The sequence below is a fragment of the Sinocyclocheilus anshuiensis genome, unplaced genomic scaffold, assembly GCF_001515605.1.
Source record: "Sinocyclocheilus anshuiensis isolate Anshui unplaced genomic scaffold, SAMN03320099.WGS_v1.1 scaffold1609, whole genome shotgun sequence".
NCBI classification, from domain to species: Eukaryota; Metazoa; Chordata; class Actinopteri; order Cypriniformes; family Cyprinidae; genus Sinocyclocheilus; species Sinocyclocheilus anshuiensis.
In genome coordinates this window covers 500,677-510,741 of record NW_015540958.1, presented here as the reverse complement: position 1 = coordinate 510,741, position 10,065 = coordinate 500,677, and the positions used below count along the sequence as shown (strand labels likewise).

At 37.3% G+C, this 10,065-nt stretch overlaps 1 protein-coding gene across 2 annotated transcripts in view; it reads right to left on the bottom strand.

The window, feature by feature from the left end:
- The window catches only part of epn3a (epsin 3a), a 28,663-nt gene that overhangs the window by 11,220 nt on the left and 7,378 nt on the right, over nt 1–10,065 (bottom strand). For both annotated transcript variants that reach the window (XM_016488242.1, XM_016488243.1), the window contains exons 3-5: nt 4,480–4,598; nt 1,601–1,678; nt 1,399–1,491 (exon numbers count right to left, since the gene is read on the bottom strand). In XM_016488242.1, coding sequence (XP_016343728.1) covers nt 1,399–1,491; nt 1,601–1,678; nt 4,480–4,598 — 290 coding nt within the window. The remainder of the gene's footprint in view (nt 1–1,398; nt 1,492–1,600; nt 1,679–4,479; nt 4,599–10,065) is intronic.

Here is a 10,065-nt window from a genome sequence, read left to right as displayed (position 1 = left end):
AACAAACGTTGGTTTTCACGAGACTCACCGGCGCATGCGCAACGCTGAAATCATACGTCATCCGCCCGGAGCTGCTTCCGTGTACAACTGTTGGCGCAAGCTACATTAAAGTGATTATTACGTTTTGAATGTGGATATTTTTCTTACAAAACGCATCGATTCGCTACAGGAGGCCTTTGTTCACCCCCCGGAGCCGTGTGAGACGTTTTTTTTTAATGGATGAGTGCTTTTTATTTAACTTGTTTTGGACTGATGCATACAACACCCGCTGAGTGGCATTAAACAGCTTGAAAGATCAAAGACAATTTTTAATATAACTCTGACTGGATTCGTCTGAAAGAAGAAAGTCATATACACCTAGGATGGCTTTGGGGTGAGTAAAACAAAGCCTAATTTAAATTTTTGGGTGAACTAACCCTTTAAAGAAAGCACACTTTTATTACTATGTAATAACCAAGCGGCAACCTCCCCCTCTCTCTCGTGAAGCCAACAAGGAAGTGACTTAAACTGTAATTCATCAACTGGCCGCTAGAGGCTGGCTGCAAAAGGGAGTCAATCCCATAGACTCCCCATGTTAAAATGCCCAACTTTACAGCAGAAAAAAACATGTTTACAGCCTGGTTCAAAAAATGATTTTGGTCTCTATAGCTAATTTTGCCCTTCATGACAACTGTGAGGGGCTTATATAAATTATATTAAGCCTTAAAGTTCTGCATAATTAAGGGCGTGGCCACTTGAGTGACAGGTGGATTGCCGCTACTGTCACCACCGTCGAGCTAGGTGGGCGTGGCTTCAGCAACCTGCTCCCGCCTCTTTGCCCATCTTCGATTATCTGGGAGCGACGCGCGGTGACGCGCTGCCAAGATGGCGACGGCCACCTCCGCCCACTTTTGAGCTTCAAAAACGCTCTTCGGAAATCTACGGGTGTCACGGATACTACGTCCATGTTTTTATACAGTCTATGGTAATAACACACTTAAAGTGCACTTTGTATAGATTTGATAGAAATTACATTAAAGTATTAAAGCATTAAAAAAAAGCATTAAAGTGGGTCAAAAAAGCAATCTAAATTCAGATACCAGCATATATGAATATAAGTATATTTCAGTATATTTTGCTAAAGTGCATGATAAAGTGTACTTCTTTATCACAAGGGTTGCCAAGATACATAAATACTATTAAAAATGCTTTGTAAATAACAACACAATAAATAACTACTGGTGTTTCTCCACAACTGAGGGTAGAAATTTGCCATTGAAGATCTCATATTTGTGAATATCATCACTCCTAATCTTCTCCGTCTTCTAATGAATATGGCACTTTTATATGTGGGACACTATTTCTTGAAACATCTAACAATATCTATTAATCTATGCAGCTCATGATCCAGGGTCATACCTGCTGATGTTCCTCTTTACTGAGAGTGAGGGCCAGCTGAAGCTGTGCCTCTTCATCCATGTCCAGAACAGCAGCAGGAGGAGGAGGAGCTGGCTAGAGAGATGCAATCACACAACATACAGATAAGTGTCACTCACAACACACAGACAAGCAATTAATGAATGAAGGGGAGGTGTAGCAGTGACTCCTGCGATTGCAGTACCTTGTGCGTCTCCTCCTTACTGAGACTCATAGCGATCTGAAGCTGCGTCTGTTCATCAATATCCACAGCAGGAACCGGCTGGAGGAGAAGAGGAATGAGGTTAGTGAAAAGCAAATGAACCAGAGAGTGCCAATCGAGTTATAGCTCACACAAACAAAAGTGTTAAAGTAGCTGTGCAGCTCGCATGCTAACTGTTATTCATCAGAGGAATAAATGAAAGACTTTTCCATTTCCATTATATTACCACATCATTTTTTGTTTGAATCAGTGACAATAACCCAAGACTATAAGCAAATCATTGTTTGAACATTATATATGTGCATGTGTGATATACAAATAGCTTAAGCACCACATCAGTTTGTATAGGAGTTACTTCTGTGCATTTGGCACAACATGAATGTGACTGTGAGTTAATAATGACAGACTTTTCATTTTTACGTCTTGCACTTATGGATGCCTAAATCAAAAAAAAAAATCTATGTTTACATTTCATTTGTATACCATATAGTAAGTACCTGTAGTCAATTAAAGCAGCACTATGTAACTTTTTCTGTGTTCAAAATTTGCAAAATGTATATAATGAGCGAGTACATCATTAATTCATCTTCCAAACCGCGTTTTTGTCTTATTCCGAATCACTACGGTACACTTATAATAAGTACTTATATTTGGACTATTGTGTGCAGTTCTGTTTATTAACCGCTAGAGCACCAACAGTTACATAGTGCTGCTTTAATATTGCTCAGTACTTAAATGTATTATTACACTGTAACAAGGACACATTAAAATAAAGTGTAACCAAAGCCAACACCAGGCTGATGGGTCTCAGATTAAAGTATAGCACATGTTCCCTAAACATCAACAGAACAAGAGAGCAGCTCCACTCGGTCTGATTTATGAGCGCTGGATCAATGCTCCAGTCCGGTAACACACTCAGAGTCATTGTGACTTCACTTAGAAATGCATTTTCAGTGAGAGAGGATGCTAATGCGCTCTCTTCACACACTGGCTACACTGTCAGATGATGACTGAGATCTTTCTGGACAATGCTGAATGGAGACAGCAACATGTCGGTCTCACCTCAAGTGCACTACAAAAACAAATCATTAGCCCACATGCTAATTGGGAATTTGGTGCTGTACTAAAGCCTCCAGCCAAATAATGAGTTGTTACAAACTTTTAATTGAAGACAAGTGACCTCCATGAGGCACATTACAAAAGGCCACTAAATCAAAGGTCTCAGACTACAGGAAAAGCTTCATACAGCCTCTCAAGTGTTAAAGCCCCATGAAATTGCTGCTTCTTATTTCCTACTGATAGTGTTCAACCTTGCTTATTACATAACCAATAGCCAATTGAATTTAGATTTTCTATTTGGAAGCAAGCAATATAATGGAAGACAAAAAAGAGGGAATAACCTGGTGAAATACCATTTTCATTAATAATAGATCATTTAAATATGCCTGTGAGAAAAATCATAAAGATATTTGATTTGTTACAATGGACCTAATGTACTTTTTGTGTAAATTCCACAAAAGTACAATTTTGATTTAGTGGTTTATCTTTATTATAGGGGTTGTTAACCCAAAATTTTTTTATTATTTACTCAGCCTCATGTCATTCCAAAACTACAAGATTTTCATGTATAGTTGAAACACAAATGAAGACCTGAGAGATTTCTGTCCCTCCATTGAAAGTCCATTCCACCAAAACTTTGACGAAGGTAAGACTTTGTAAAGGTAATCCATAATCTATGAATCAAACCGTTTAATCCAAGTTTTCTGATTAAACATGATCAGATAACCCAGTTACTTCAAGTTTATTTAAACATTTTTAACATTCAGCATAACGTGTGGCTTTTATTTGTCACTACTAATTGTTAACTACTTACTAGTGACTAGGGTTGCAAAAAGGTGGAAAATTTCCAGTAAATTTCGGAAATATTCCAGAAATTTTGGAAACTTTCCAGGATTTTTTTTGGGAATATTCCAGGGATTTTTGGAAAGTTTCCGGAAATTTTCCACCCCTTTGCAACCCTACTAGTGACTAACTTTTTTCAGTTGGATTCAGTGTTACTTAAAAAAGATTAATTACTTTTGTTATTCTTGAATGATTAATGTTTTAGTAATATTTGCATTTCTGCTTTTCTTTTTGATGTTCAGACCATTTATGGATCAAAGGCACGTTTACTTTATTCTATAAAAAGTTTATGAGATTTGTAAATTATTCCATTCCTTTTTTACTCACAATTTGTACAGTGTCCCAAATTTTTTGGAATCGGGTTTGTAGAAAACAATAAAAAATGTTGTACCTTTATATGAACTAAGTAACCCAAGTTTATTTAAACATTTATGCTGGCTTTTATTTGTTACTACTAACTTGTCTCCTACTTTATCAATTGGTGTTGCTGTTGGACAGTGTTACTTTAGTAAGATGAATAACTTTTGTTACTTATGTACAATAAATATTTGGTCACACTTTAGTTTGGAAACCAGTTCTCACTATGAAATGACTATTAACTATGACTTTTGCCTCAGTAAACGCCTCATTTGCTGCTTATTAATAGTTAGTAAGGCAGTTGTTAAGTTTAGGTGTGGGGTGGATTAGAGGATCTAAAATATGGTCATGCAGAATAAGACATTAATACGTGCATTATAATTACTACTAAACAGCTAATATACTAGTAATATACATGCTAAAAAGCAATGAGAATTGGTCCTTAAAATAAAAGTGTTACCAAATATTTTAGTACCATGTGATATCCAATGTCAAATCTGCATCCTGAAGCAAAACCAGTGGAGAAGCAGTGATCCTGAAGTAGGCCCTAGTTAATAATGGGTGTATATGTGTGTGTGTGTAACAGTGAGTGTGAAGCTCACCTTCTCGGTCTCCTCTCGGCTCATGGCCAAGGCCAGCTGCAGCTGGAGCTCCTCCTCTCCGCTCGTTTGCGGCCGGGCGTGCTCCAGATCTGGGGCCAGATGAGGGGAGGAAGAGGAGGCTGGGAGGAAGAAAAGAGAAAACGCTTGATTCAACCTCTTGCTTTGGATGAGAAAGGACTGGCACCACCACTGAATGTTAAACAAGCACCCAAATCACTGTTGTTCCATTCCCGGGCTGGAATTGCTTTCCTGTGCCTGTTTGACTCTGCTGGTGAAACAATGGGGTGTCTGTGTGGGGCAGGAGAGGAGAGAAGGGCGATGGGGCTTACATTATAATAACCCCCCCGGACAGGTTTTATCTGGCAGCTCATCCATCTGTGGCATGTGCTGGACTTCTCAAATGAGAAGACAAAGTCTCATCTCAGTATTTATTTTTTCCATGTTGAATGTTTATATTAGCTTTTATTTGTTACTACTAACTGTTAACACCTGTTATCAATTGGTCTTGCTGTTTGGATGGTGTTAATTAAGGATATACATTTCGTATTCTCGTGATGCTCTGTAATTTCAGTAAATTAAAATAATCAAGTGAAATTTAGGTTTTTGTTTCAGCAGAAATTGTTTGTATGGCCGAAATCATTGACCAAAACACAAACAGTGATATTTAATTAGTGTTTCTCTGATGGTGTTTTGACTGTCAGTGTCTATTTTGTGCACAGGTAAACTACAACAGGTAAACATGTCAGTGTAAACGCTAGTGCTGAGTTTACAATATTGATTTCTCATTTTAATCGAATTTCATTTTGATGAACCAAGCTCTTTTTTCTATGCTGATTTCAGTTCATACGTGAATAAAACCTGACTAAACATTATTTGTAGAGCGCCTCTCATCCAATAATTGCAATAAGCTTTGTGCTTTGTTACTTTTGATATGAAACTAAGGCTGCTTTTACACTTGGCATTAACATGCGATCACCGCAATCCGATCAAGTAGATCGGATCATCAGTCAATCAGGACACGGCGCATTTACACTTGGCAACATCAGTTGACTTCTCTATCTGGATAACCGATTGGATCTGTTTTTCCCGCTCAATATTTAAATAAGTCAGCAGAGAATGGCCCAGTGCAAAGTCAACCTGAAGTGGTGGGTTTTCTTTTGAAAAGCATTTTCAGTCGCGGGACATTTTACAAATCAAAGATAAGTGTAGTAGTCTCACTAGCGCTCCACACGGGTGTTCTCCGTCTTTTTTTCTGACAGATCGGGAGAGAGGGGGCAGTATTTTGCGTGATGTCGAGCTGCGAATGCAGACACGATGGCTGGATTGCGTTTACATTACACTGAGATCCGATCACAATGTGTCCTCGACTACCTCTGGAGCAAGACACGCTGATCGGATTACATTCTGTTCAGAAGTGCGTTTAAACTTGTCTTTTCAATGTGTATGTGGACAACATCCGGATACAGGTCACATGTAAATGCAAAGTGTAAACGCAGCCTAAGTCTGAGCTTTCATGTACTGTCAATTTAATTACAAAATTCAAATAAATGGTGGTTTTGATGCTCTTTAATGTGTCGCGACAACGCTGTAGCACATCAGTTCAAGCAGCATGTGAACCGATCACCTCTTCCTCTTTACTACTAGTTACAGCATGAAATAAGCAGGAATGAACATTAGAAGGAAACAGTACAACTTACTGAAATGTATGTCTCATGTTAATCACTCAATCAGTGTTTCAGCCACAGAAAACATTACATTAAGTTAACATAATATTTAACTCAAAAAAGCCAATTAATGTTCATAAACTCGTATTATAATATAAGTGCAATAAGTGTTACATATGCAATTATGCATGGTATTGTCTTGTCTGTACATTAATCTTTATATAAATCTGTTCTTTTATTTATTTCTTTATTTACTGTGATTTACATGCTTGTCTGTATTTATTTATTTTTTTCTTAGAAGGAGATAGAACTGCTTGCTCAGTGAACACAGCCCTGGACCAGAAAAGAGGAAAGAACCAGAAACTGGCAGTGCGGTTTTCCAGTTGCGATCATTTCCACTACAGTGGCTCTGAATGGCGCGTCTGGCCTGGAATGCACTGGTGTTCAGATAAGGTCAACTTTTACCATCATCTACTCTGGCCCATGACCCATCTAACCCTGAAAACGGTGACCGTTAACACACTTTTCATTAAGCACCCACGGAAACACGGGATGGGAAATTTCTGTACTTTCCCAAAATACCTGGCATCATGACAAATATGTTGGTTTATTGTAAGTAAAAGTGAAACCACATTGCTCCTTATGTCATCAAAGGTTTGATTTCAGTAGATCAACGAATGTCAAATAGTTCCTTGTAGGCTTGCTGCGATAGACGGTGTTTTCGGTTATAACGGTGTTAAGCCGCAACCGGTTACATCATTTGCCTACCGCGGCACCGCCCCCCACCGTTGTTTTGATTTATTTATAGTAACAAAAATAATTTAGCCTAGTTCAGTTAGAGGACAGACACTTTTAAAAACTAAACGCTCAATGCAGCGTGCCGAACCGTGCGCGAACGACAGTGCACCATGGAGCAGGCTTCAGATTTTATTTATCACGTGAGGAGAGTGAGTCGAGCTGACTGACAAGAGTGAGGTGAGAAAGTCAAGACGATGGCAGAAGACTGTTTAGAAAGGAAATGCAAAGGCGCCTGTTTGGCAATATTTTAGATTTTGAAAAGCCTATTGACTGGAAGTTTATTTAAACATTCGTTTCTTATTTATGTGGTTCCACAGTGTTTGCTGATTATTTTATTTAAACTTTGTGTTTTTTATTTATTTTATTTTACATCAAGGTGTATATGCCGTGCCTCCAAGCTTTCTTATTCGTTTTGCTAATAAAAGTTCTGTTTCTTATTTATTTGGTTCCACAGTGTTTGCTGATTTTCAGTTTTATATACCTATTTAAACTTTGTTTAGCCTAAGTAATTTGTTATTTTATTAGGCATATATAGTGTATTTTTATTCGTTTTGTTAATAAAAGTTCTATGAGTTTGACGTTGTTGTTGCTTGAATTGAATCAACGCATAGCGCTTTTTCAAGCTATTTGAAAGCCAAGAAATCCGAGGAAAAGAGGGAAAACTCAAACGAACAATTGCTTGAGCCGAATTGCGGCAATTCAATTGCGCTAATTTGAAAGTGAACGTAAAATGCGCACGGCACTTTTACAAGCCATTTGAAAGCGAAGAAAAGAGGGAAACTCAAACAAACTAACACCCCCACCCCAACGGTGATACCGGTATTACCGGTGTAATAACACGTCGATTAACCGGTGGGAAAATTTCCTCACCGTCACAACCCTAGTTCCTTGTAGAAACTAAATATGTGGTCTGTCATACTGTACGAGATAGGGCCTAACAAATAGATAAAAAGCTTTTTTTTCAGGATTCTTTGATGAATAGAAAGTTGGTGTTTAAATAGAAATCTTTTGCAACATTATAAATGTATTTACTTTCACTTCTAAAAAAATAATGCATCCTTGCTTAAAGTAATAATTTCTTTAAAAAATGACTTATCCCAACATATCCAATATATTGCAATATATATTGCTTGTTTTAATAAACTGAGCACAAGTCTATCACTAAAGTACAGTCCATAGAAATTCATTTTGTAATCAAGTTAAACAGTCTGTCTGAGGCAAAAATATGTTTGATTGAACGGGCCATGAGAAATATTTTCAGTTTTGGTCTCTTTACACATTCAGACTGATGCCTTTTAAATGGGCAGTCCTAGTTAGAATCCAAAAACAAATTTAGTAATCTTACACATTTATGAACAGCCAAAAGATTGTAATACACATTTTCAATCTTCATGTTTAAACAGATTTCTTTCTCTAAATTTTCATGCTTATACATTAACCAATGGCCTTTAGGAAGACTCTACTGCATTTCACAATGTGAGTTAATCTACAGTTTTCACTATAAACGCGCTGTAGCTTCACTGTAAATGCAGTGATAAATGCTGTAGAGGCACATTCCCCACATTCACATGCTGGAGTTCTGCTCTATAAATATATGAAGAATGCAATGAGTCAGAAAATGTGTTGTGTTTCACTGTGTTTTTCTCTGTAAACATGCAGAGGAAGAACATCTTTGATGTGTTTCTGACCGTTTTGATATGCCATCGGTTTCACAGCTCAAAGTTCATAAATTTCAGTTTCTAAATTGTGGGCCAAACTGAAGAAGCCAGGCAGCAATAAAAAACTTTTATTTTTAAGTCCAAGAGGTGAAAGATACCGTTTGGAAAGACATGAGAGTGAGTTCATGACAGAACTGTCATTTTTGAATGAACTATCCCTTTAAAACAGCATTGTTCACAGACAAAAATCAACACGAGGCCTTCAAAAATTAACATATAGTAAGCAAAGAGCCTCACAGAGTGAGCAAATAATTGAACTTGGGAAGAATGTAGATGCATATCCGGTCCACAGCTACACATGCATCAAGTGATCAGATCTATATGGAGTCATCCACACCCTCATGAGGCACTTCACATTAAAACTGTATCACATTCTCACAAAAAGAGGAAGTAGAATTTCCAAAAGAATGAAGCATGTGGGTTAGAAGCACAAGACTGTGTGTGATACACCTCTCTATGTAAACAGTGTGTACACATTTTTCACTATTGACATAGATTACTCAATGGCTTAGTTCACTTCAGCAGCTGATTGATTACGAACCCATTTTCAAATCCCCAGTCAATGAAAGAATGAAGTACTATCCATTTCAGAGAAATCAAAGTGAAACAAATCAAATGTGTGCTCACTCCTGACAAACATTAAAGGTATAGTTCATCCAAAAATGAACATTTTGTCATCATTTACTCACATTCTCGTCATTCCAAAACTGTACAACTTTCATTCACCTTCAGAACAGATTTCTTAATGAAACCTGAAAGATTTCTGTCCCTTCAATCAAAGTCCATTTGCCCAAAACTTTGACGCTTCAAAAACTTCAAAGGAACTCCAATGAGATGTGTTCCCACGTCAAGCAAGCAAATTTAAGCTTCCAGTTAGCATATTTAAAGGGTTAGTTCACCCAAAAATGAATGTGGTAAGACCCTTGCCGTCTATGGAAAGTCAGAAAGAAAGCTCTTGGATTTCATCAAAAATATAATTATAAAAAGATATACTTATAAAATATAATTTTCGGCCATATCTAATCATTATGTTACTGATTACATTTCAGTATTGACTTGGATATGCAAATACTGTAATACAAGCTTGATCTCTGGATCAATACAAACACCATCAAGACTATATTTTTAGCAAAACAGGAAAAGACAATGCTAAAGGGATAGTTCACCCAAAAATGAAAATTCTGTCATTAATTACTCACCCTCATAAGACCTTCGTTCATCTTTGGAACATCAATTAAAGGGGTCATATGATGCTGCTAAAAAGAACATTATTTTGTGTATTTGGTGTAATGAAATGTGTTTATGTGGTTTAAGGTTCAAAAAACACATTATTTTCCACATACTGTACATTATTGTTTCTCCTCTATGCCCCGCCTTTCTGAAACGCGTCGATTTTTACAAAGCTC